The sequence below is a fragment of the Macrosteles quadrilineatus genome, unplaced genomic scaffold, assembly GCF_028750875.1.
Source record: "Macrosteles quadrilineatus isolate MER2022 unplaced genomic scaffold, UCM_ALF_1.0 Scaffold_5__1_contigs__length_97177068, whole genome shotgun sequence".
NCBI classification, from domain to species: Eukaryota; Metazoa; Arthropoda; class Insecta; order Hemiptera; family Cicadellidae; genus Macrosteles; species Macrosteles quadrilineatus.
Genome location: NW_026542598.1, coordinates 76,165,494 through 76,193,230, shown reverse-complemented (window position 1 = coordinate 76,193,230; position 27,737 = coordinate 76,165,494). Strand labels below are relative to the sequence as shown.

The 27,737-nt window shown below is 37.0% G+C and overlaps 1 protein-coding gene across 4 annotated transcripts in view; it reads left to right on the top strand.

Annotated features, from left to right (window-relative positions):
- Positions 1-27,737, top strand: part of LOC128994073 (large proline-rich protein BAG6) — a 64,189-nt gene that overhangs the window by 22,672 nt on the left and 13,780 nt on the right. For all 4 annotated transcript variants that reach the window (XM_054418305.1, XM_054418307.1, XM_054418306.1 and 1 more), the window contains one exon: positions 27,368-27,540. In XM_054418305.1, the coding sequence (XP_054274280.1) occupies positions 27,368-27,540 (173 nt within the window). The remainder of the gene's footprint in view (positions 1-27,367; positions 27,541-27,737) is intronic.

Here is a 27,737-nt window from a genome sequence, read left to right as displayed (position 1 = left end):
TGATGTCCACACAACCTCGGGAGATGATTAGAATTTAGCCACAATTGCGGAAGATGATGATAATGTCTACATAAGCATGAGAGATGTTCAAGAATTTGCCGTGATCATTGGAGACAAAAATTATCTACACGACCGCCGGAGGGATACGATCAGAATTTTGCCGCGATTGCAATGTCCCAATTGCAAATTTATTGCATGATTGCAATTTGCAATACGATGATATGTCTAGATAAGCGTAAGAAATCAAGAAATTAAAGTTTTTAAATCACTTATAATAGTATAGATGTTAGATGTACAAACGACAAATTTTAAAAATTACAAATTAATTACCGGTAGTAAGTTTTATTCATCAAACAATTGTTTGATGAATAAAACTTACTTGATCAAAGACAATTGTCTTTAAGAAGAGTTATTTTTACCATGGCAGTTTTCTTGAATGTTACATATTTCAATTACAACATTTTCTTTGAATGGAAAAAGGGTATTACATTGTTTGTCGTGCCTTGGAATGTGGCATAATGGTGCCACATTTTGGTGACTTGGTCATGTGAATTAAATTCCAGTCCAGACCAAATCGTTCTTGTTGGAAACGTTAACTGAACACATTTATTGATGCAGAGGAGACAATTTACCGCAAATCACAGGCCCTAATAGCCAGCTTTGATGATTGTTTCATTAATTAATGCATTTATATCACAGAAATATGTACATTGTTCAACTTATGAAATAATTACTGTATGAGTTGACTGGACACAACGTGAACTAACATTTTATTTAATGATGAATTACTAATAATGGAAAGAATGTTATAGTGAATTGCTACCATGATCTGAAATTACATATTATCAATAATTAGTGCTACGACACAATACCTTAAGGGGGCGTCCCCCCATTTCTCAAGAACTTAGCCTTCCATGGTGTTTGCAGTCAGGAGCACGACACACGACAGACGTTTTTCACTCGTCTTACCCGCTTGCCTCCTTGCGCATGCGCGAGCAGCGGTAGGGGTTGAGATTGGCGGGACATTCAAACAGTGTTGTGGAGATTGACTCCACAAGATCTCCCCCCCTCCCCCGAGCAGCAAAAACGGAAGAAAGGGTGACCTCCATGGTTGGGGTGTCACGTTGGTCCATTAAAAAAAAAAAAAAAAATATATATGCTGTTGAACACAAGTAAATTAATATAACATATAACAACAGTAAATATACAATAAATAGTAACAAATAACAAATAAATATATTACACAAATATCTGAAACATGAAATATAATATACGAATTCCGGTAACTGGTGTAATGTTGTGTGAGTGTATGTGTGAAAGTGTAAGAGCTCTTGCCTTCCTCCCTCCACAAGTCACAGTTTGCAGGTTCGAGCTGTTGAAATTAAAAAAATTAAAATAAAGGTTATGGCTCGACCGCAAATTTCAAAAAATATAAAAAATTAGCTAACCTGTGACTGTGTCAGGGGGTTGGCGTGTGGGTGTAAGTGTAAGTGTGAGGCTGTCGGGGCGAGCGACACACTGGCGACCGCTACTGTAGATGACACCTCAGAGAAGTGACACCCTAGACTCAGTGCGCTTCGCCAGTGTGGATGCCAGCGACAGGTGTTAAGTGTGGTGTGAGGGTGGTGGTCTTACAAACTAACTAACCTAATATCACTGGTGCCTGTGTGCGGTTTCATTTAGATACGTGTGCAATGCGGTTTTTGTTTTGGTCGTGTGTTTCAATTTTTTGGATGAAAAAAGGATTTCAATTGAGAGACATGAGCTCTCCTAACTGTTTTCCCTGACTTTGGGTCTACCAAAATTACAGTTACTGGTGAAGTGAAGGCTTGAATTATTAGGGGTTCGGACCAAACTGGTAAAAGTTTAGCATTCACTTTGTTCACTGCGCTACTTTGATGATTTAATCGATACATCACCCAATCACCTACTTTATATTCAACTGGTTGGCGTCCTTTGTTGTATTGATTTGTTCTGGTTTCTCTGGCTTTTCTGAGGTTGCTGTGTGCCTGTGCCCATGTGTGTCTGATATCTATTGGTTGGTCCGGAATGAGACGGTCTAAATTCCAATTTAGTTCAAGGGGGTGATTGATTTGATAGCCTAGGAACAATTCTGCTGGTGAGAAACCGGTGCTGTTGTGTTTGGCTGAGTTTAGAGCAATTTGGAAAAAGTGAAGGTTTGTGTCCCATTGTGCTTGATTTTGAGAGTGATAGATTCTGATGGCTATTTTTATGTTTTTGTTTACACGTTCGGCATGACTGGGATTTGGATAGTAAGGTGTTGTTGTGATGTGTTTAATTCCGAATTCTAGGCACATGTCAGAAAAATCTTTTGACTGAAAAGGGGATGCGTTGTCTGAGAAGGTGCCATAGCACCGAATCCAATAGTGCCGAATCATGTTTTTAGTCAAAATTCGCCAAATTTCACGTTCGACGCTGTTGCATTTTAAATTCCAATAGCGCCGAAAGAGATGTTTGTGTAACAGAGCCGAAAGATGTATTTTAAAATCCAATACCACCGAACGAAAACTAAAAATGAGTAAGAGTACCGAATTTAGAATCATTCCATTAGCTCCGAAATCAAAATAAATCCAACAGTGCCGAATCCCAACGCTTTAAATTGTTTCGGCTCTATTGGACGTTTGAATCTTTCTTTCGGCGCTGTTGCACGATTTTGCCAACAAAATCCTTGACAGCCGAACAATAGAACCCCCACCAATCTTCTCCCACAACTCAATCCGACTGGTTTTTGGTTGGCTGATCTACACCCAATGAAGTTTCAAGAATGCATACGCGGCCATCGTTGCCACCTCCACCTCTGCCCAGGGGTGACGCCCAGTAGAATCTTCCCGGACACTGCTGCCCCTAGCGGAGTTCTCTGGATCTAGGCTAGGCATACGTGCTATACTAGAGTGGCAATCCCTATCCTTTAAACACTAGAGGACACATGTGCTGAAGCCACCTTCTGTGTTAAGCAGAGGTGCAATTGACAGCTACACTGCCCGCGGCGACCACAATATTTTTAATTCGCCGTGATTCATTAACACCGTCAAAACAACCACTTAAAGTGGAGATAAAATTCTGAAATTTTGAGGTATTAAATCAAAATATATCACCTTAGTAATATTGTTTTAGAATTATGTAAATTGAAATTTTAACCCATTTGAAAAATATATAAATATGTAGCAAAACAAGGTTGTGTAAAATTTGGGACATAAAAAAGTTGGTCTGCTGATAAGTTTTTAATTTTTTGGTCAGGGGATTTTCGTCAGCGAGAAAGTTGTTCAAAATGAACCTAATTTCATTTTTTACATTTACAATTTTTTTGTAGAACCATTAGGTTAGCCTTCAGGCAGGTGTAAAGTGAGAAGTCAAATTCTCCACCGAACTCGGCCGCCGGCCGCTGGCCATCGCTTCTCGGGAGCCGGATTTAAATTAATTACTTTAATTGCATGCTACATTAAAATTTTTGTTGATTAATAAAGTCATTTTCTCCAGTTTTTAACAATAGTTATTGATAAACAACAAGTTATTGAGTAACAATAGTTATTGACGATTCGGAATCAATCCATCACTAAAGATAAAATCAACCATTAATACATCTTTCTTAGGCAATCGAAAAATTCACAGTTTAGAAAGCGAATTGTTCTTTAATTTGAATTTTCTAAACATAGAACTTCAGTTAAAAAAAAGTTACCGTGTTTTATATCTTCTGTTAACCATACTCTCAATGCCAAATAAAAAAATATACCTTTGTTGAAAAAAATATCATTTAAAAGTGATAATGTGAATATTTCCATTAGTTATGCAATATTTGAGTAAACTTATCGGAAATTCAAACAAAATTCATTGAAAATTCATTGCAAATTCATTGAAAATTCATCGGAAATTTAAACTCATCGGAATGGTGAGTCGGTGGCTCAGTTGGTAGCGTCGTGGACTTCGGGCCCAAGGCAGTAGTGTCGTGGGTTCGTATCCTGGTCACTGCCACAAACTTAGTACAGTTCACCTCTGTACTGTAGGGCTACCAGCTCACCCCTTGCTTTGCTGGATACGTTCCACGCACAGATCTGTAGTCTATGTGGACGGGCAAATGCAAGGTTAAAAGAGGCCGCCAACCTCTTTAAAAAAATGTGACATTTGTTTTTAAATAAGTTATTTGTTATAACCCCTTTACTTCTTTGCAATTGCTCGATTTCGAGCAACATGTACACTAGTTAAGTTTTATTTTCCTATCTAAATGTTAACTGTTAAGATGATATCATTCATGAATTTAATATTATCCTTTCAATAAAAATAAATATAACATAATTCATGTAAAACATTATTCTAATACAAATACGTGGAAAACAAAGTAGAATAGATCGACTGGCCTTAAAACGTAATTGTTTTAGTTACGAGGTTTCTAAATTTTGTATTCGTGAATTTTTCACGAAACAAATTTACTATATAGGTAAAGCCGCACAGTGAAATATTTTGTGCTACTAGTCTTAGTTAACAAAACAAAATGATTTCGTTCCAGGGTCTTGTTTTGGGAAGTGTTCATTATCTTTAATAATGTACCAATACAACGTTTTATTACTTTAGATAATAAAACGTGCAATACAAACACAACTAGACTCAGTAAGACGCTCGCTACTAGGGTGACTCATCACCGCCGGCGCGCCGTATGTCTCTACCAGTGGTTCCGGGGTTTGAAGGTCAGCTTCAGTCCGCGCACCACATTGCCACTCTATACTGGTATTCCTTGCTCGCTGGTTCTATACCGCCCTTGCGGCCAATTCAGTAAAGGCCTTTCACACCGGCGTACTGTACGTTTTATTTTCAACAATTCGCTGTCCATGTTATCGGGCTCGTTCACACCGCGCCTACAGAACGTACTGAACGTCCAGTATGTACGCGATGGTGTTTTTCTGAATCGCTCGGATAGATTTTAACACTACATAGTAGCCTACGTATGATGCAGCAAAGTTTTAATTTTGAAAAATAATCCTGTGTGCCAGACTTTGCCTGGGCTACGCCCAAAAAAGCAGATGAACAAAAACCCAACTGAGATTTATATTAAAAATAAATAATAATGAAAACTTAAATTAACATTAGATTAACATTAACATTAGATTAAAATGTTTTCTATCTAGGCTCATACAGCAGCGGTAAAATTTAAGCCGAGTTAACAGCCTGGTGGCCTTGACAATAATACTAACCTACCGAACTACCACATTGCACTAGATATTATGTTCGGCAGCGTTTGGCTGTTATCAGGTGGGTCAGTGACCGCGAATCCAGTGGCAGCTGTTTGTCTACATCACAAGTAATACTGCTGGAGCACTAGAACTTTCGGCCACAGCAGACTATGTAGTGCAGGTCGTCGAGGTCATTGCACCGTAGTACTGATACACAGCCTGGTGACTTTGGCACAATAAACACTGGAGGACGTGTTTCTGTATATATGCTACTGCTTGTGAATAGCCATCAATTGAACATTTTACTGGAGTACATGAAAACTACTCCAGCAATACATTGTTGATAGCTAGCAGTTGAAGGTTATCAGTTGACATTGGTCAGATAAAAAAAAGCTTTCGGTCTAACACATGCAAAGGTATTTAATTTTAGAGGTAGTACGACTAATTAACAAATATTTTAATGTTGTTCAAACAATAGTGTTTGTTGTATACGTGACGTATATTTTGTTTTTAGACTGATAAATAGACTGATGATTTATAGAAACTATATGCTTATGCATGATGCATTACTGAATAAGTTTTCAGTGTAGTTTGTGATTATGATACAATCAAGGGCTGTATTTGTTTATTACAACACCACACTGTAGTAAGGGAATCTATGCTCCCTACAATCACAAAAGCTAAGGACCAATCAGTGTTTTGGGCAGAAATTTGTCATTATGATAGTTCACATTCCCCATTAACGTATAGATATATACTTATATCAAAGCTCCTGTCGTGCTCCACCGCAGTGGTTTTGTAGTTTCCCATACCTTACTGCATCAGTATTCATATTTAAATTAAATTTAAGACTTTTGTCAGCTTTTAAACTTAACAAGTTTGTTCGATAATAATATGATAAGTTACGTACCTTTATATTCCGTCTCCAGTCCTAATATAGTCAAAGGGTCACTAGTTTCTGGTCAGAAATGACCCATTTTCCAACCCATGTCATCAAATTGATTGGTACAAAAATCCGACAGAAAGTTCCGCTGTCCGCCGTGCTACCTGCATCAGTGTGTCTCTGATAAATGTAGCCGGCTACTTTCATTAAATGTGCTTTGTGTTGAAAATGTGTGAACTTTATGTTTCGACATGTATTTGTACCTCATAACGAAGACTTCTTTCGGATTTTTGGACCAATCAATTTGATGATATGGGTTTGAAAATGGGTCATTTCTGACCCGAAACTAGTGACCCTTTGACTATATTAGAACTGGAGACGTAATAAAAAGATACGTAACCTATCATATCATTCTACATCAGTCCTGTTGGCAATAAGGTTCAAATTGTTCGATAATATTAAGTAAGCATAAACAATAGTTTGAAGCATAAACGATAATTTGAAGTAAGCATAAACAAAAATCAGTGATTCACTACACAATTCTAACTGTCATATTAGGATTGTTAACAGGTAATTTTAAAATAATTAAGAAATTTGTGATGGTAAAAAAATAGGATGTATTTCATTTAAGCTTTTAAAAAACAAACAAACTTAATTGGCTCATTGGTCGAAATTCAAAATTATCTGATTAGTTTCCGCTAATCTCTGCCATTCAAATATTCTTCAAAATCAAATTTGCTTAAACGAAATGCATTAAAATATGTTTTCCTTATATCACCTAGTATTGGGCAAAAGGACACAAAGTGAAAAACGGATTCTATTTCATTCAGAGTGCACAATGAACATGTTAACATTTTATTATTCATCCAAGGTTTAAAATTAAGGTCAACAAGTTCTGCTCTCGCATTAATACTCCAAAATATTACGCTAATATCAGATGTTTGGCACAATACATGTCTGTCACCAAAGTCAAGGTCGAGGGTCAGATATTGTTGGTGATATAGTGATGTACGGGCTCTGCCTAGACAGTCTGCCCGCTACCTCCCCCTCACCCCCTCAACCACACTCATCAGCTGTGACTGCAGTCTGTCCAACCTGTCTGATCTACAATCTAATAAAACACCACAACTGAGGCATAACTCTCTCCATTAAATCAGCGACTTTTTGTCAATTGTGTCGAAGAGAAAAAATCCACAAAAAACCAAACATTTTATCGTTTCTCTTAATACTAATTTCGATCATTGCTTGATCATTGATCATACGCCGATGTGAACAGGCCTTCAGCTACAGTAAACTGTCTATCTAGGACGGGTTACACACCGGTATCTCCGACATGATGTCGCAGATATTTTTCGTGCCTGCGACATGCCCCTCGAAAACCAACCTATGTTAACTTATGGAGCTATACACACCAGTGTCGCAGACACGTACCTGCGACTCGGACTCGTGTCGCAGACGCGTGTCTCGAGCGAACCAACCGGTCGGTGTTTGGACAGACATGTCTCGTGTCTCTTGGTCCCGCGCATGCGCAGAACACGTTTCTAGTAGTTTTGGCGCTTTTTTACTTACTTAATTGCCTTATGGTGTGAAATGTAGTATTGTGATATTGTAATACTTCAATTGACACCATAAGAAATTACGTAAGTACTGTAATACAATTAATTACAATGTATTTTGGAAAAATTGCCATGAAGCTATCTTTAATGTTTTGTAGAAAGAACAACAGCAACAACACATCATCTTCTTCTGACGATGACATTATTGAAACTGATGGGTCACTCCGGGCAGGGTGGATTCGCCGTCTAGTCCACTGACACAGTTCGTTCAACGCCAGTACTAATGCGGCGTTGCCATACATTGCTTAGCGCCTGGCGAGGGTTCGGCAACACCGCGCCCGCGCCGTGAGTCACTATCGATCGATACATGCCTGTGACGTCGAGACTGCCACCATTGACTATACACCTCTACTATACACCTCTAGTAGAGGAGGTGTATAGTCAATGCTGCCACGCACGTAGTTCAACAGATGAGATAGTCCAGCATCTATAGGGGGTTGAGTATGCACTGAAAGTGTAACTCTTTTTGACTTTTGATTGTTGTTGGGGGCATCTTGGAGATGACAAAAACCGATGTTGTCGCCCTCCCAGCAGGTGCACAACTTGGGGGGGAGGGGGGGAAGGTGCTCTGAGACGAGTTCTAGAAAATCGCTTATATCTCGTGAACTAGACACGATAGAAACAAGCTCTAAACGGCATTGTATTAACAACTTCATCTGCTTTAAAAAAGTATCCAGGAAAAGTCCAGTATCTATGATATTAGTTGAGTTATTTAACAATTTATTTAAAATTTTAAATAAAACCCCTAAAAAACGTTAAATTATCCATTAAAACCCCTTTAAAACAACAAAAGTACAGTTTTTCATCGTGCTTAATATGTTTTACACGCTAAAGTGACTTAATATGGTAATCATATCGAAATATTACAAGGTTATGCGAGGTTTCCGTTGAAGCGGCACGGTGACGCCGCTGCGCGGCAGAAATCTACGTGTAGTACGAACTGGTAAAAATTGGGTATGTACCGAAAGTGTAACGCATTTTGACTTTTGATTGTTGTTGGGGGTACCTTGGAGATGACAAAAGCCGATGTTGTCGCCATTCCATCAGGTGCACAACTTGGTGGGAGGGGGGGGGGGGAAGTAGCGCTGAGTCGCGTTTTAGAACATCGCTCATATCTCGTGAACTAGACACGATAGAAATATGTTTTAAACGGCATTGTATTACAAACCGCATCTGCTTTAAGTATTTTACAATGAAAAATCCCATATCAATGATAAAAATTGAGTTATTTCACATTATATTAGAAATTACTAATTTAATGTCGAGATACCGTTTATCTACCTATACAACTCTCATAAAACAATGAATGTAATGTGGTTATAATGCATTCTATGTATCAACCATCGAATTTACAAAAAATTAAGTGTATTGTACTTTCCTTAAAATAATATGTACGGAGTTCTCAGGTTAGCGAGAAAATAATTATAAGCTGTTTTTAACACTAGGCCATTTTAAATATAAAATTTTAACAACAATCTAGGTACAAATACCAAAGAAAATACTTCAGTTTGAAATGTATGCGGTTTTTATTAAAAGAATATTATAATAGACTTGGAAATGCTGTACTTCATTTTAAAACTTAACTATTATATAAACTACACATAAGAAAATAATGGATACTATTTCAGCCATCTTGTTTGAAACGGTCTTAAAGATAAGGATTTCTACATTTTTTTAATATTTGCAGTAAGATCTGCAGGATGACTTGTTTGAAAAGCAGCTACAAGTTGATCTAGAACAAGTCTTGCATTTACATGGCTTTAGCAAATTTGTAGGAGCCGGGGGCAGTGTCATAAGAAGGGGGCCCCAATTTTCCAGAGCTGTTTAAAAAAAAAAAAAAAACCGTACTGGAATAGATCTCAAGACAATATTTTTCTCCTGTCAAGGACTTTTCCCAAAAATATAGTTGGGCACTACACCGTAACAGGTGTAATTTGAAGCTGTCCGGTGTGCAAGGCATTTTACTAATGTCCTTGACGGCAGATGGATTAGTTGTGATTGCTATATAGCTGCTGTCATTGCAGGTGCTTCCTTTCCTTCTTAATCCTGCTGCTCCTACTACAAATGTTTTAATAATAGTAAAAATCCTTATCATTAAGATCGTTTCAAACAATATGACTGAAATAGTATCCATTGTTTTCTTATGTGTAGTATCATTGACTATATAACACTAGTAGTGTTATATAGTCAATGGTAGTATACATGGTAGTAAGTTTTAAAATGAAGTACAGCATTTTCAAGTCTATTTTAATATTATTTTAATAAAAACTGTATACATTTCAAACTTAAGCATTTTCTTTGGTAGTTGTGCCTAGATTTTTTAAATTTTATATTTAAAATCGCCTAGTGTTAAAAACAGCTTATAATTATTTTCTCGCAAACTTGAGAACTCCGTACTTATTATTTTAAGGAAAGTACAGTAGACTTTTTTTTTTGTAATTCGTGTGTTGAACATAGAATGCACTCTAAACACAGTACTGTTCATTTTCGTTTTATGAGAGTTTTATAGGTAGAAACAGTATTTTGACTTTAAATTTGTAATTTCTGATATAATGTTAAATAACTCAATTTTATCATTTATATGGGATTTTTCAATTGTAAAATATTTAAAGCAGATGCGGTTTGTAATACAATGCCGTTTAAAACATGTTTCTATCGTGTCTAGTTCACGAGATATGAGCGATGTTCTAAAACGCGACTCAGCGCTACTTCCCCCCCCCCCCCCTCCCACCAAGTTGTGCACCTGATGGAATGGCGACAACATCGGCTTTTGTCATCTCCAAGGTACCCCTAACAACAATCAAAAGTCAAAATGCGTTACACTTGCGGTACATACCCAATATTTAAGTCTGTACCACACGTTGATTTCTGCCGCGCAGCGGCGTCACCCGCGTCACCGTGTCGCTTCATCGGAAACCTCGCATAACCTTGTAATATTTCGATATAATTACCATATTAAGTCACTTTAGCGTGTAAAACATATTATGCACGATGAAAAAATGTACTTTTGCTGTTTTAAAGGGGTTTTAATAGATAATTTAACGTTTTTTAGGGGTTTTTATTTAAAATTTTAAATAAATTGTTAAATAACTCAACTAATATCATAGATACTGGACTTTTCCTGGATACTTTTTTAAAGCAGATGAAGTTGTTAATACAATGCCGTTTAGAGCTTGTTTCTATCGTGTCTAGTTCACGAGATATAAGCGATTTTCTAGAACGCGTCTCAGAGCACCTTCCCCCCCTCCCCCCCAAGTTGTGCACCTGCTGGGAGGGCGACAACATCGGTTTTTGTCATCTCCAAGATGCCCCCAACAACAATCAAAAGTCAAAAATAGTTACACTTTCAGTGCATACTCAACCCCCTATAGATGCTGGACTAAGATGTCCGCTCCACTCCACGCGTGCTAGTGTGCTAATTTCGGGATTTTGGTTTACTGGAACCATAGATAAAACATACTCCCTTAGTAGATTAGTCAATCCTAATGGAACAGCTGAAGCCAATTTTATTGTTAGTTCTGTACGTTCTGAGGTTATGTTTTGTTTACAATTTGTTTCTTGTTATTGCAGTCACTTAAAACCTCGTTTAACCTAATAAAACTATACAATCATAAACAATAACTGGTCTCCTAGTTAAATAACCAAATAGTAAAGCACAAATCATGAAAATAACCCTAAAATAATAGAAACAAAATGTTGTCTACACTAGCGATCAGTGTGGACGTACATGAACTAGATACAAAAAACAAGCTTCAAAATTTACAATGGGACGAGGAGTCTACTTGTGTTGCTTAGTCTATGCTGGAACCCACTCTTAAGACACAAAATTGTTATTTTAGTATTAACTTTGTATTAAAAGCTCGGCTCGAACTTCGAGCAATTTCAAAATTCCTCGAGCCAAGCCGAATAATGAAAAGCTCGAAGATTAGAGTACTCGCACACCCCTAATGAAAGTAATACGTTAGTAAGGGTCTCTTTGATATAGTCATAGACTATTCTTCTAAAATCATTTGACTTTGACTGTTATGGCAAACTAGATAAATTCCCTTGACGTACCGGTACCAGATTTATTTAGCCTTAGATGGCTTCCCTCTGCAGTTATCACATAGTTACGCCAGGGCTGGACTTAGGATTTCAGAGGCCCCGGGCAAATTTGCCAATATGAACATACGATAAAATACGGTACCTTGGATGACAGACGCAAATTTTAGATGTTCTTTATGCAAAGTAAATGAGATTGAGGACATAGTAATCATTTTGTTGCTAGTTGTCAAATTTTAACACAACTAAGAAATAAATGGCTATTGAAAGCTGTTTTAACTCGCTCAGAGTTAATAGATTCCTTAATGGTAAGGATTGTTTATTAGCTTGCTGGCAAATTTTCTAAAAGATACTTAGAATTAAAGGTGGGATTTGGGTTTAGAATTCAAAGTATAAGTCTAGCAGCAAAACAATCTTATATATAAAAAAATGGTTTTCCTTTTCCGAGTTCGTTTGGCTTTTCGACCAGACCTATTTCCACGATTAAGGTCTCAAATTGAAGGTATGCACGCACAGATTTGCCATCAAGCATCGGCTTATATTTATCTATAATCCCACTCGGTGTATACGTAAACGAAATTTGCTCCCCATGTATTTCTTATGTAAGTTAAATTTGGTTTTTCTTTTCTGAGTTCGTTTGGCTCTTCTATTCGACCGATTTTCATGATAGAGGTCTTTGCATGCATGCCAAGTTTTCACTTAAAGCATCAACAAATACTTACCGTATTACTCGACCAAAACACATAATTTGATTTATTTTCTAATTCTTACTTCAATTTAAGACGCACCTTCACCAGTTATAATTATATAATCCTATATACAGGGTGTTTTTTTTTTAAACTTGCATATTTATTTATGTAAAAACCGCAATAGATAGAAATATTCAGTTTGCGGGAATCATCTATTGACGTAGGGGGCACATTTTTTTTATTCAATGTTACATTTTCATTCCCCCCCTTTCCCTCTGCCCCAAACCTATTTTTTTTTAAATAGCAAGGTACCCTTTGTGACATATCAAATGAAAGAGCATGAAAAAAGAAAATGTTTGATGAAAAAAAATTGAAAATCGGTTCATAAACTTGTGAGATATTCCCCCTCTCCCCACCCGGAACCTAATTTTTTTTAATAGCAAGGTACCCCTTGTGACATATCAAATGAAAGAGCATGAAAAAAGAAAATGTTTGGTGAAAAAAATTGAAAATCGGCTTATGAATTTGTGAGATAATCCCCCCCCCTTTTCCCCTACCCATAACTGTTTTTTTAAATAGCAAGGTACCCCCCCCCCCTTGTGACATATCAAATGGAAAATACATTTCACCAAAAATTTTCTTTTTTCATGCTCTTTCATTTGATATGTCACAAGGGATACCTTACGATTAAAGAAACATTAAGTTCCAGGGAGGGGGGAGGGATATATCACGCAAATTTATGAACCGATTTTCAATTTTTTTTCATCAAACATTTTCTTTTTTCATGCTCTTTTATTTGATATGTCACAAGGGGTACCTTGCAATTGAAAAAAAAATAGTTGGGGGAGGGGGAAAGGGGGGGAATGTGAATGTAACGTTGAATTCAAAATAATTGGGCCCCACTGTGTCAATAGATGATTCCCGCAAACTGCATATTTCTATCTATTGCGGTTTTTACATAAATAAAGATGCAAGTTTAAAAAAAAAACCCCTGTATATTATAGTCTAAGAACCTTTAATGGAATACTTGCTTTCATTTAAGCTATTGTATGTTTTATCTATGCTATTAGTTATTCAAATCGGACGAGTTGAAGCAAACGCAAGGTAAACAACCAACGTAAAAGTTATTTTTCATATGTTTTTTATGTGATTAATTATTATAATAGCTCCAGTATTGTTAATGTTATTATATTTGATTTGGACTCAAAATAATCAGTAAATTATAGGCTTTCATTTTAGCTATTGATAGTTAGAATCAGTTTAGTTCAAGATACTTTATAACTCAATCAAAAATCACAAATTTGTTTCTCGGATATAATATATATTTTAACGCTGCAGAGAAGCATGGGCCCTCTAGTATAAATATTATTGCTCATTACAAATAGATTAGAGTTTAGTCACATTTAAAAGAAAATGTTGTCAACCTAGCAAACGGTCTTATGACCATTGCTGTAAAGTGTTATTTTCAGTTTATTTTATTCTTGTTATGCAAAAAATATGTTTTGTTATAGTTTCATATGTATTTATACAGTTAATTTTTGTGGTCATAAAGCACTTTTTCATTTCATTTCATTTCAAAATGTAAAATCCTTTGACAACAAACAAATAATAAAAAGTACAGATAAAATAACACAGCTACACTTATTTACTACGCAAGCACAGAAAACATACTACTATAACATACTATACTACATACTAGTAGGCTACTACAAGCCAGTTTTTAGTGACAACAACTCCTCCGAAACTACTGAACCATTTTACATGTTGGTGTCATTGGAAATAACATAAGAGCAACTCTGTCTATTGTATCAAAAGCTGATGAAAAATCAATAAAAAAACAAAATAGTTTCCCCTTGTTTTCCTCTAATCTTAAGTGTCCCATACAGGTGAGGTTATTATTATTATTATTTATTATCTATTGTTGAATACATTCTCATAAACCCAGCCTGAACTCCGTCAATATATTTTTTTATGGACCCAATTAGTAAGTCTTAGATTATTAGATAGATTATACTTTAGATTATTTAATTTTATTTATAAAGTGGATAGTTTATTTTTGTTTTTAGAGGTTAAGGTGGTAGAGAGGACTTGCTAGTCCTAACTTCGCCTCTTAAATAAAGACATTTTTCATTTCATTTCATTGACTATACACGTCGACGTATACGTCTACGTGTGTACTCAATGATACAATACAAAAGTACGACAGTTGCAACAACAAAACTGGCGTGACCACTAGTTTCAAACACTTGGAGTGAGTAAAGTAGTTTTTAAATGGTTTTGGATTGGCGATTAAGGCATCGTATGTGTGTGTATGTGCGTGTGTGAGTCAAACATGGTCAGACAGCAAACATTTAAATAATAATTAATACTCAATTAATACTACTACTATAGTACTAGTACTATAGTACTACTATAGTAAATTTTTAGTATAGTATGTTTTGAGTTGTTTCTTTTTGATTTATGTGTGTATGTGCTAGATAGGATCCCTTATCACCTCATTATCATTTATTGTTGCAGCTGTTTCTGCTCATTGCTTGTTTACAAACAACGCTCGCCCGCTCCCAATAATGTAAATTCTTTTGTTAATAACAGACAACCCTAGTTGTTGTAAAATGCATGGATTTTATAGGTGTTACAGATATAAAGATGTAAAGATGTGTGTTAGATGTAAAGCTGTCATTTTTAAAACTGAGCCATTTTAGGCCTATGGGAATAAGACATGATGTTATAAGTTAATCTAATATTTGTATGTTTATTCGCCAATATTTTTCATCGGGTTCCCTCTAACAATTAATTGATTAATAGTCAATTCCCATGACTTAGTGATATTAAGGATATGCTCTATTCTTGGTATTGGATAACGACTGTCATGTAGTTGTTGGTTTACAGTTACCTTGTAATCCGCGCAAAAACGGACCGATTAATTTGCTTTTGGAATCACAACAATCGGTGTACCCCACTCAGATTGGTCCACTTTCTCTATTACGTCTTCCTTTTCCAGTTTAAATAGTTCGTTATCAACAGCTTCTCGAAGGTCATAAGGTACTGGTCTAATTTCGAGTACACAGGTTTTAAATTATCCTTTAGTTTTAAAGAGCATGTAAAGTTGGGGGTTTTACCAATACATTGTTCAAAAACGCTTTGAGAATCTTTGCTTGATGGATTTGATAACAGTGTTTGTATCAACATCTGGTTTCTTCATACTAACAAGATTAATGTTGTTTAAGCTAATTTTTAATTTTCGTATCCAATCCCTTGCAAGAATAGGATTATTAGGTAAATTTACAATGTATAGATCTTCTCTGCAAGATTTCCCTTCATATCTTATGTTTAGGATACAAACCTCAATTGGTTTGAATACTTGTCCAGTATAAGATCGAAAAAGAGCACTTGTTTTGCAAACTGGAACACGTAAGTCTAGGTTTCTTGAAGTCATCATTGTTCATTACGCTAACACGGAATCACAGTGAGTGTGATTCATTCCGGAATCACACTCAAAACGTTGTTGTTTACCATTTAGAGATCCGTTTAGAGATTCTGTCATCTCCTTCATCATTATTCAATACTTTTATAATCCGTTGAAAGTCATATTCATATTAAGAATCAATTTCATCAACTCTTTTTATATTTTTGTCTGAAGACTGTATTTCCTGAATTCGTTTTGTTATACACACCTTTTCAATGTGTCCATCCTTATGACAATATCTGCAATTTAGTTCATCTACATCGACCAGTCTAATCGACTGTTTCGTGGTTATTCCTTCCACAATGTAAACAGACATCTGAAAGTCCTAGTTTTTGTAGCCTTTTGTTTTTGTTGTCTTTCTTTTTGCTTGAGTCATATAAGACTTTACCATTGGTTGAGAATTGTTTGTTTATAGGCCCGATTTTGTTCTTTGTTGTTTTACTGATTTTGTAAATGTCATTCTGATTATTACTGGCTGTATATAAATTATGGTTGTCAAGTTTTAAAGCCTCTAAAGCCAAGGCGATTTATAAGGCTTTTTCAAACGATATTTCACCCAGTTGTAAGAGTCTTTCTCTGATATTTGAGTCATATAAGCCTCTGACGAATTGAGCACTGAGCATGAGGTTTATAACTGATTTTGTGCATTTTCCGTCTTTACTACCAGATTTGAAATCTGCTGAACAAGCCAGTTGTTCGAGAACTGTAACATAATTTGTTATTGATTCATTCCTATCTTGTAAACGTGATAAGAATTTATGCTGTTCTGTAAGTATATTCCTCTTTGGGCTTAGGTGCTCATTTAGTAATAACCGTAACTCTTGGTATGTTTTTGAGTCTGGTTTGTCTGGAGATGTTAGACTGCAGATCAGATTGGAATGCTTAGCACCTAAGCAATTGATTAAAAACAAACCTTTCAAGTGTTCAGTCTCTGAATCATTGTCTGTCAATCCTTTTATTTAAAAAAAAATATTTCTAAACGCTGAGTGTAGCTTTCAATGTTTCCTTATCTTCATCATAAGCATCAAACTTTAATGCATTGCTTTGTAGTAGTTCCTTGGTACTTTGTCTTGATCTAGGCTGTTCTGTTTGTTGACTTGTTTGTTGTGTCATTACTGTCATAAATTTGTTTAAGGTAGTTATAAGGCCTTGTATTTCAGTCCTTTCCTTCATCGTCGCTAAATTATTGTTAAAGTATTGCATTATAAATCATGTTTATTTCTTTATAATGAAAATTGAACATTGAATTATTTACAATATGAAATTAATCCAGTCATATAATAAATATTAAAATTAAATGAGAGAGTTTTAAATATACAACAGCGGGCTAGATTTCCATAAGAGGTAAAAAATAATAAAATTGCAATTACAATTTTAACGAAAACCCATTTTTCTTAGAACAGTGGCTAGCATGAATATTGCTTCCCCCTAAACTAAGACATTTCTATAAATTTAGGACATTTTCTAACAGTCTTAGGAGCCATTTTTGAAATCAATGTGCTCAAAGGTTGCTCGTATTATATAGTATAGACAAAAATACTGTAAGCTTAAACAAAACTATGGGTTCATAAGTGACTAACAATGATTAACGATTATTCGCTGATACAGACAAACGGAGATTGAAGCATAGACGAACATTTTAATAAAGCTATTTTCAAAATGTTATTTTCTAATAAATTTTTAAACGAACTTCCCGATGAGCTAGAGACTTGAAACTTGAAACATAGCTCACAAATGTTACAAAGTTTTTAATAGCTCACTTTTTTGTCTGTTCGGTACAAATTTTGCAATCGATGAGCTAGACATTAACTTAAAACAGCTCACAAATGGATGACAATGCAATATTAAATCATTTTCTTTTCATATTTCCCTTGGGCTATTGTTATTGCAACAACACATAAGTGTAGTGTATACACTAAGATTCGGTGACTATTGGTGCCCAGTGGCATTTTACTACTGAGTGAATGGATGCAGTTTGAGACTAGGCCGCTTTTATACTCTGCGGCACGCCACTGCTTTCGACGGCCCTTAAGTGCATTGAGTTGAATGGGTGCTTATACTCTGCGGCGGCTACCACACGCCGCTGCGGCTGCCTGTATGCACGACGGCGCACCTACGAGCCGCAGAAGCCGCACGCCTCTAGGTGCATTTGGGAGTTTTTATACTCTGTGGTGTGCTGCAGCGGCGCTGTTTAATGCTGCCAACTCATCAAAAGAAACTCAGCCCAACACTGTGTACTGACTTGCTTTCCTCTATTACACTTCCCGTTGCCGTCGTGATAGGTCCTTTTGTTTCTTTTGTTTTATCTGAGAATCAGTTTCAAGTTTTGTGCATGTAAAATGACAGATCCTATTGCGATTGAGTCAATATTTGACAGCTTATTGACAAAATCAAATCTAGGCCGAGTTTCAAATCAAATCAAATCAAATCAAATCATAGTTTGTAGTAATGTTCATAAGATGAATAAACGATGTGTAGGCTACCATCATCACTCACTACAAATCAACACTTTGACAGCTAATTTTTCATAATTTTTGGCTATCCGTAGCTTTACTTAATGTAAAATGGTGTTTGCCGTTGGTGTTCAATAAATAAATAAATAAATAAACACTAGTGGCGTGGTTAATAGAAATTCCTTAGTTGGTAGCCCTCATACCGCAACCAATGCCATGGCCGCCGCACAAGCATGCTGCGACCGCCGTCTAACGCAGCCGCGTTGCAACTGTCTGTCACTCTGTCACTCCTGTGAGGTGCTAGGGTGGGAAACTCTACTGTGGGCGGAGACTTTGAGCAGGGACGCCGTGTTGTTTTGATCACCCCTCCTCACTCCTCCCATTTGAAAAGGGGGAGAATGTTCTATTGTTCGACACTAATGGACTGTTGCCGCATTCTTTCGGCTCTAAAACCCAAACATCTCTTTCGGTGCTGTTGGATTTTAAAATCCAGCAACGTCGAACGTAATATTTCACAATTTGACACCAAAAACCTGATTCGGCACTGTTGGATTCGGTGCTATTGAAAATACTTGATTTTGAAAAGGATATACAGTTCGGTACTATTGGAACCCGAACAGTTTTAATTCCACTAGTGCCGAATTGTTTTTGATAGCGTCCAATAGTGCCGAAAGAAGTTTTAAATCGTCCAACAGCATCGAACGAGTTCGGCACTATTGTATTCGGCACTATTGGACTTATTTTGCTTTCGGTACTAATGGATTCGGTACTAATGGACCACACCGCGTTGTCTGATACTAAAAATTTGGGGAAGGCAAAATAGGCAAAAACTCCTGTTTTTAATAGTGATATGGTGGTTTTGGCTGTTGAATTGCGGGCTGGTAAAAATATTGCAAATTTAGAGAATGCGTCAACAACTGTGAGAATGTATTTGTTTCCTTTTACTGATCTGGGTAACGGGCCAATGTAATCGATGAAAATTTTCTCAAATGGTCTGGTAGGGATTTCTGACGACAACAAACCTACTTTGGTGTTTGGTGCCTGTTTGGCGCGTTGGCAATCTGTGCATGATCGTACCATGTCTGATATGGTTTGTTTTAATGTGGGAGACCAAAAGTGTGGTTCAATCCTGGACCATGTTTTGTTAATTCCTAAGTGTGCTGTACTAGGTGCTAAGTGGTAGTATTTGAATAATAGTGGGATTAAACGGTCTGGAATGACAATGCGGTGTTTGGTTTGATTCGGGGACTTGTGTGTGAGAATGTTGTCTTTAATGAAGTAATTTGGGGGTGGTTTGTTTGATCTGAGAGATTTTATAATTTTTTGAATTGCGGGATCTTCTTTTTGGTAAGTGGGGATGTCTGTGAACGCGTCAGGGAGTTTGAAAAGTAGGTTGACTTGTTGTGTTTGTGAGGGTGGTGTATTTGAGTTGTCAAGCTGTACTTCTTCAAACATTCGCGATAAGCAGTCGGCGACGACGTTATCGCGGCCTTTTACATGTCGTACGGTGAACTGGAAAGAGTTAATTAGTGTTACCCATCTAGCTATTTTTCCAACTTGCCTAGGGTGATTGAGAAGCCATGTTAATGCGTTGCTGTCTGTGTATAGATCAAAATGCCTATGTTCCAAATATGTACGAAATTTGTCGAAAAAGTGTGTAATTGCCAAGGCTTCTAGTTCGAAAGCGCTGTAGTTTTTTTCGTGTTCATTGGTCGCTCGGGAACCGTACGCTACAGGTAACAATGCGTCGTCATATTGTTGGGAGATGATTGCAGATATGCTGTTGCGACTGGCGTCTGTATGTAAAACGAAGGGCAGCTCGAAGTTTGGCATTTTAAGGATTGGGTCTCGAGTGAGTGCGGCTTTAAGTTGGTCAAATGCTTTTTGCTGATTTGGTCCCCAAATAAATTTCTGGCCTTTTTTCTTTAAAAGATTTAACGGTGCTGATATGCTGGCGTAATTGGGAATAAACTTGGAGTAAAATGCTGTCATACCTAAGAATCTAGACACTTGTTTGAGATTTTTTGGAACTGGGAAGGTGTCGATTGGTTTTGTTCTTTCTCTACTGACTGATAACGTGTTATCCTTTATCACATGTCCAAGAAACTCAATTTGATTGGACGCTAAGGTCATTTTGGAAGGATTGACGGTTAAACCTGCTTTGTTTAATCGTTGTAGTACTTCCTGTATGTGAATTAAGTGTTCTTCGAAGGTGTTTGAATATATTACTAGATCGTCGAAAAAATTGTAAATGAATTTAAATTTGATGTCTCCAAAAACCTTAATCATCAGATCTGTAAGAACCATGGAACCATTTGCCAGTCCGAAGGGTACGTAGTTAAATTCGTATTGTGCCCATGGCACAACAAAACTTGTGTATTTTTTGGAATCTGGATGCAAAGGTATTTGATTGTATGCTTGGTTCAAGTCTAGCAATGTGTAATATTTAGCTGTGCCAAGGTGTTGGAATGCTGACTCTAGGGTTGGTACTGGTGTGGCTTCAAGTGTCAAGCCTTGATTGAGCGCCTTATAATTAATTACCATGCGGGTCTTACCACCTTTTTTTGGTACTGTGAACGCTGGACTACTAAATTCTGAGGTTGACTCGCGTATGACACCATCTTTGAGCAGTTCCTGTATGTGCTGTCGCAAAATTTCTGTTTTGGGGGGTGAAAATTGGTATGGTCGGCAACGTACTACGTGGTCTGGTTTAATGCTGATACGATATTGAACTAGATTGGTTCTGCCTAATGTTTTGGTAACTGTGTCTGGGAACTTGGACAACAACTTTTCTAACCTACATTGTTGTTCAGAGTTCAAGTTGGGACCGAATTTAGGGGCTGATGGCTCCTGCTTGTCGTCACTTGGTTGCGGTTGACCTAATGACAGAACTAACGGCGTGGTGTATGGAAATGTTATGGAATTTTTTGCTATGTTTATTACTGCTTTTTGTTGAATTTAAAAAATCTAGGCCTAATATGATTTCTACGGGAAGGTGACTAGTGATATAAAATTTTTTGGTCCATGCGAGATAATTAACTTTAAAGTGTAGGTGTACGTAATGTGTTAATTTTAGTGGAATGGAGGAAGCTGTTGTAACGGTGGCATTGACTTCGTGTATCTGTCCAACTATAACACCCTTGATTGATCTGACCCTATTTAATAATGCTTTCGATATAATCGAGCATGAGGCTCCTGTGTCGATGAGTGCTGGTATTGAGTGATTGGCTATTTTAATGTTTAAAAGTGCGGAATCATTTAGTGGTGCTGTTATAGATTTAATTTTTGGTGATGATAATTTTTCCTGAGGTTTGTATGCGAAGGTTGGTTTATTGTAACAATTGTTTGTTTTAGCGGTTGTGTGGTTGTGGTAGGGAGAGGGGTAACCGCCTATTGTCCTCCCCCATTGGGGTTTAAATGTGGTTTTGGGTAGGTGTTGAACGGGGGAATGTATGGTGCTCTAGTGTGTGAAGCGTGAGACTGCCTATTGCTTGGTGTGGTATTTATGAGGTAGGTAGTGTGGTTTGGGCGTTGAACTGGGAAGGACTGTCGTGGGGGAAAGTTATTGTTTTGAAAAGATTGATGGTGAGGGGTTCGGGGTTGGAAACTGGGTTGGTTTGGATAATTTCGGGGTTGGAATGCAGGTTGATTTGAGTAATTTCGGGGTTGGAATCTGGGACGGGAATTGGAATGATGATTGAGCTGATGGCTATGAGACGTTCGCTTTTGATGGCTGAATTGATTGCTGTTGGAGGGTGTGTTGGTTTCAGGATGTGGGATGATTGATTGATGAGTGACGCTTTGGGCAAAAGGGGCAATTTCGAGTAACTCCTGTATGCTGGTTATGGGCTTGAGGCCGGCAAAGGTGATCCTGGTTTGGGGGTTTATTCCCCGGAATATGTTTTGGAATATCTCTTGTGGTTGAGTGGATGGGGATAAAATCAAATACGATATTTGGATGTCGCGGACATAGTCAGCCAGGTGCTCATCTGAGGATTGCTGTCTGTAGAGCAGTTGGCTTTGAAGCTGCCTCAGGACCTCGGGAGTGAAACAATTTTGATTGATGTTCTGTAAAATTGATGACCAATCTGTAATGTGTGAGATGGAGGTCATCCAAAATTGTCTGAACCTATCCGTCGTGTATGGGAGAACATTCATCAAAACAGCTTTGTCTGGTGCGATTTGCATTTCAATGATTTTGTGAAGCTGTTTACAAAAAATCACGACCTGGTTAGGGTCGTGACCAGATGTTCTGGGTATCTCTTTCAATAATTCTCTCACAAGAGGTGGGCATGAGGTTGATTCCACTGGTGAAGAGGGTTTGGCAATCATCTGAATTTGGTTTGAGAAGGCAGCTGTGGTCTGAGCTATGGCATTGAGGGTCATCGACTGTAATGAAGTTATCAGGGTTTGCAAATTGGTGTCATTTAGGTTGGTCGGGGTACACAGGGGTTGTTGGTTGGGTAGCGTTAGGTTCGGGTCGGGTTGAGCAGGTTGCGGGGTTTGGTTTTCAGAGTGGGGTTCCCCGGCAACGCTTTGGCCGGTGCGCGCAGCTTGCTGCTCGTTGTCGCGCGCATCGCCGTTACTATCGGTATTGCTAGCGGTTAAACTGTTGGTAGCGTTGGAGTCTATTATGAATTGGCGGAGAATTATTCTATTTTCTGCCAGTGTGTTTGCTGGATTAAGATTCCAAGTTTTACACTGTGCAATTGCTTCTGCAGCATTTAGATCCTTTACCCAAGAGTGGGTTGAGGGAATATCATTTAATTCGTATATAGGCATATTAATCATTTGAATGAGGGTGGGGGTAGCTTCCCTGTGAGGTCAGTGTGTGTGTAGACTTCAGTGTTCACTATTATTAACATTTATACATTTTTGAACTGCATACATATATGCACATATAGATATATACATACATACATATACACAAGTAGATTGTTTATGAAAGGGTTTTGACTATTGTACTAAAAATAATGTAAGCTATCATACTGATTTGAGCTGGGCTGAGGAGTTATTTTGACAAACTCGACGTGTAATGTGACAGTAATACCTAACTTGTGTATGGTTGTGTGCTAATGAACACACTTCACTTTCCATTGCCATTTGATGCAATTGGAATATTTGAATGAGGTTTGATTTCACCTGGGATGTGGTGAGATTTTATTAATTTTCTGCTTATTTACTTGATCATTTGGTGGGGTAAGGAAATGGTTTGGTTACACCCAGACGCCCTAGTAAATGCGGAACAACAATATACAAGACAGAGGAATATACGCCCTGGGTTCTCCGACCTTTTTGCCACATCTACCAAGACAACCATGCAACGTCGACACTCGTTTTTTTTTTTTTTTTTTTTTGAGTGGAAAACCCAGAGTTGGGTAAACAAATACTAGTTAACATCGCATTTGAAAATGAAAGTACAAAAATGGTAAAAATAAAATTAATTATGGTGCACCAGGTATGTCCAACATCACGATACACATGACAACAATTTGATACTCTATAACAAATGCAAGCTTTTTTTTTTTTTTTTTTTTTTTTTTTTTTTTTTTTTAACAGGGTTTAGGGTAAGGGTTGTGGGTAAGTTACCATGCAAGTGTGTGTCGTTACAATCCATTGATGAGTTTACATTTAAATGCCAGGGCGGCCAAATCCATAATCCAGTTGTCTGCACCATTATTAATTGCAAGTTGCAGGTGCTTATTATTTATTAGTCAAGTACGACACACTTATTCGGCCATTTATTCATGTGGATATTCAAGGAGTGAGAGGGTAATGTGCACTTTTTTTTTTTTTTTTTTTTTTTTTTATAGCTAGCACTTGTTTATTGAAACTTGAAACAAAATATCATTGTGATGACGTGTAGACATACCTTCTAATATCCCGGTATATCAAAAAAATCCTAGTGGCAATAGGTTACAGAGGTTGACCCTTGTTCGCTAGAGACAAATTCTAATCTAGGCCTAAAGACAATCTTAAAGCCTGGGTGTATAATTAAGGTAGGTAGGGTTGTGGGTTGGTATCTATAAAACAAAATTATTTTGGTTCAATGCTAACAAGCATTGAGAAGATTGGAGAAGTTAACGACATTGCAGCGACGTGTGCTTGAACAATATCGTAACTCAGGTAAGCGCGATAAGAAGTCGTGTTTGTGAGATATGTGCTGATTGTGTTTTGTAGGATCCTGGAGTTTGCAAAATTCTCCTATTCAGCCAGCTTTGGTTTCAAAAAAAAAGAAAAACACATTTTATTTTATTTTACTACTAACTAACATTTATTTTGTCCCTATTATGTTTGATAACTGTTGTGTTAAAATTTCAAAGGCTCTCTTATTCAAATGTAGTTGGTCCAGTCGACGTGAATACCTGTATTGCTGTTCGAAAAATAACTCATTTGTAGACTCATGAAAACACAATCGTAGAATAAAGATGGTTTCGCTTTGCAAGGTTGCGAGAAATTTATTGAATTCGGCTAATCGCTGCATGTGGGAGGGTGAATAAAGATACTTAGGATATATTGGTAAGGTGAGCGTTATAATGTATTGCGGGTGACAGAGCTTAATGATAAGTCGAACAAGTGATGAATATTGTGCGTGTAAATGTTGACTTGGTGTTTGCTTCGCAATGTCATTCGTTGCTGCGAATAAAACTACAATTGGCCTAACACACATACTAGCTAATTGTTGGCGACGTTGTTTTAAAATTGCCTTCAAGTTGGCCGTCGTAGTTCCAGACACTGTTATGCTATTCGAATTGACCTTCAATTGTTGCATGTGCGAAGGAAGTTTATTTAAATAATCTCTGTACCTACAAAATTGGGAATCCCCTACCAATAATATCTCGGGTAATTGTCGTTGCATAATTAATAATGTATCTAACAATATGACGAACAAATTAATGAGAGATGCAAATGTAATGAGCAATGTAATGACAAGTTAATGAACAATGTAATGACAGGTCAGAATAAATAGCACAAATACAGTAATACAAATATAATACAAATGGTATGGATTGTGGTGGTAAATAGCTGCGATTGTAAATCTGTCAACCTATTATGTTCGTGGGAAATGCATTAACAAGATTTGTGCGACGAGAGCAATCCTAAAGACTCAATTTTATTCTGATGCGAATGTCTGTAGTTGATATTGGACAGTGTTCAATGCTACGGCTGTGTTAGTAAACAAACGAGTTCCGCGCGAACAAAGGAAACTATGTGGGCCAAGGTCAAATCCGGTCAAATGATAGTCAGCTGTTTGGCTACTGTCGGCTGGATATTAAATCTATTGGTTCGATGTTTGCGCTGTTCTCAAGAGTAGCATAAATTCAAAACTGTATTGTTGAAAACTAATGTAAATGTGTTTGTAAAATGCTGGTGTAATAAACACAATATTGAAAAAATCCCAGTGACTAAGCAATGAAATTGAATTAAATATTTACCAATTAAATTCACTACAAATACTAAATGAAACTCGTGAATTAAACATACGGTGACATACTGCTGAAAATACACATAAATAATACTGGGTGAACTGAACCTAGTTAAACATCAATTAAAGCTTAATGATTCGTGTATTCAGATTTTCTGGATTTTTATTATTTTTTTTTTTTTTTACGTTTACGATCAATGTTGAACAATTATAACTCTCTAACTCGTGGACATATTACAAAATGTTGCAAAGAATCTATTGTTGCAAAATAGTACCCATTTAAATCTCCTGTCCACAAATAAACAACACTTGATTACACTTAAAACTAAGACCAGAGATATTGCTGGATCTTAAACTTCAAATATTGGTAACACAATAAATATTAAATATGATAATTATACAACAATTAATTAGTTACCAAGTAATAGACATGAACAAGATATGAAGCTTCTGAAAATAATCATTAAATTATGTAGATCCAACAATCCTCCAAGTTCATACTAGAATAAAATATTTACTGCTAGCAATCAAGTATTATTCATTTTTTTGTCCTACACTGATCTATTAATATTTATTTATATTTTTTGCCTGAATACACAAACTGACAAACTACAAAAGTGACAAAATTAACTATGTGATATTACTATGTGATATTACAACTTACAATTGCGTAGTTACGGGAAAAAATTGAAATCACTGGGCCTACATAGCTATTTTAACAACTTTGATCGGAGTAAAATGCGTTCAGCAAGAGTTTGAACTGCAATGGAAACTACCACACGTATTGCGTAACCTTGACCGGCTGGGACATGAGTCATCGTTTCCTGTCGACACACGCCAGATCGCACAACACGTGTAGGCAAATTTAATTTAAAACATTTTTTTAATGACTTCGGACCTGCTAAAATTGCGGTTTGTCTATAAAATTGGATCGAACTCTTTTGCTCTGCTACCACTTGTGGCATAATGGTGCCACATTTTGGTGACTTGGTCATGTGAATTAAATTCCAGACCAAATCGTTCTTGTTGGAAACGTTAACTGAACACATTTATTGATGCAGAGGAGACAATTTACCGCAAATCACAGGCCCTAATAGCCAGCTTTGATGATTGTTTCATTAATTAATGAATTTATATCACAGAAATATGTACATTGTTCAACTTATGAAATAATTACTGTATGAGTTGACTGGACACAACGTGAACTAACATTTTATTTAATGATGAATTACTAATAATGGAAAGAATGTTATAGTGAATTGCTACCATGATCTGAAATTACATATTATCAATAATTAGTGCTACGACACAATACCTTAAGGGGGCGTCCCCCCATTTCCCAAGAACTTAGCCTTCCATGGTGTTTGCAGTCAGGAGCACGACACACGACAGACGTTTTTCACTCGTCTTACCCGCTTGCCTCCTTGCGCATGCGCGAGCAGCGGTAGAGGTTGAGATTGGCGGGACATTCAAACAGTGTTGTGGAGATTGACTCCACAGGAAATGAGTTTGAAATCCAATTGAGATGTCCAATTCAACCCAACATTTCCTTGCATACTGCATACCTATTAATTTTGGACTCATTACATCTTCATTGATCACTGTTGCAGGAACGGGGAGTGGAAGTAGGAGTACTGATAGGGGAGTGGGGAGGGGAACGTCAAGGGGAGCTAGCAGAGGAGCACATCGTCGAGTGCCGAGAGCCACCGTAGCATCCACCGTAATTCCCCAACCAATGCCTCCAGAACTGTCAGTCATCTACCAGGCCATACGTGACCCTAATGTGAGTAGCATTAGCAATAATGTACATATATAAGTAAGTCAGTAAACTGTGATCATGTGGAAAAATACCATTAGGTGCATACTCGCATTCAGAATGGTTAAGAGGCTACTTCGTAAGTACTGAGTCGTTTGAGATGTCAAAAAGTTTAGGTACGGTAACGTTTAATTTTATTGGCAAACATTTTTTTCACATTTATC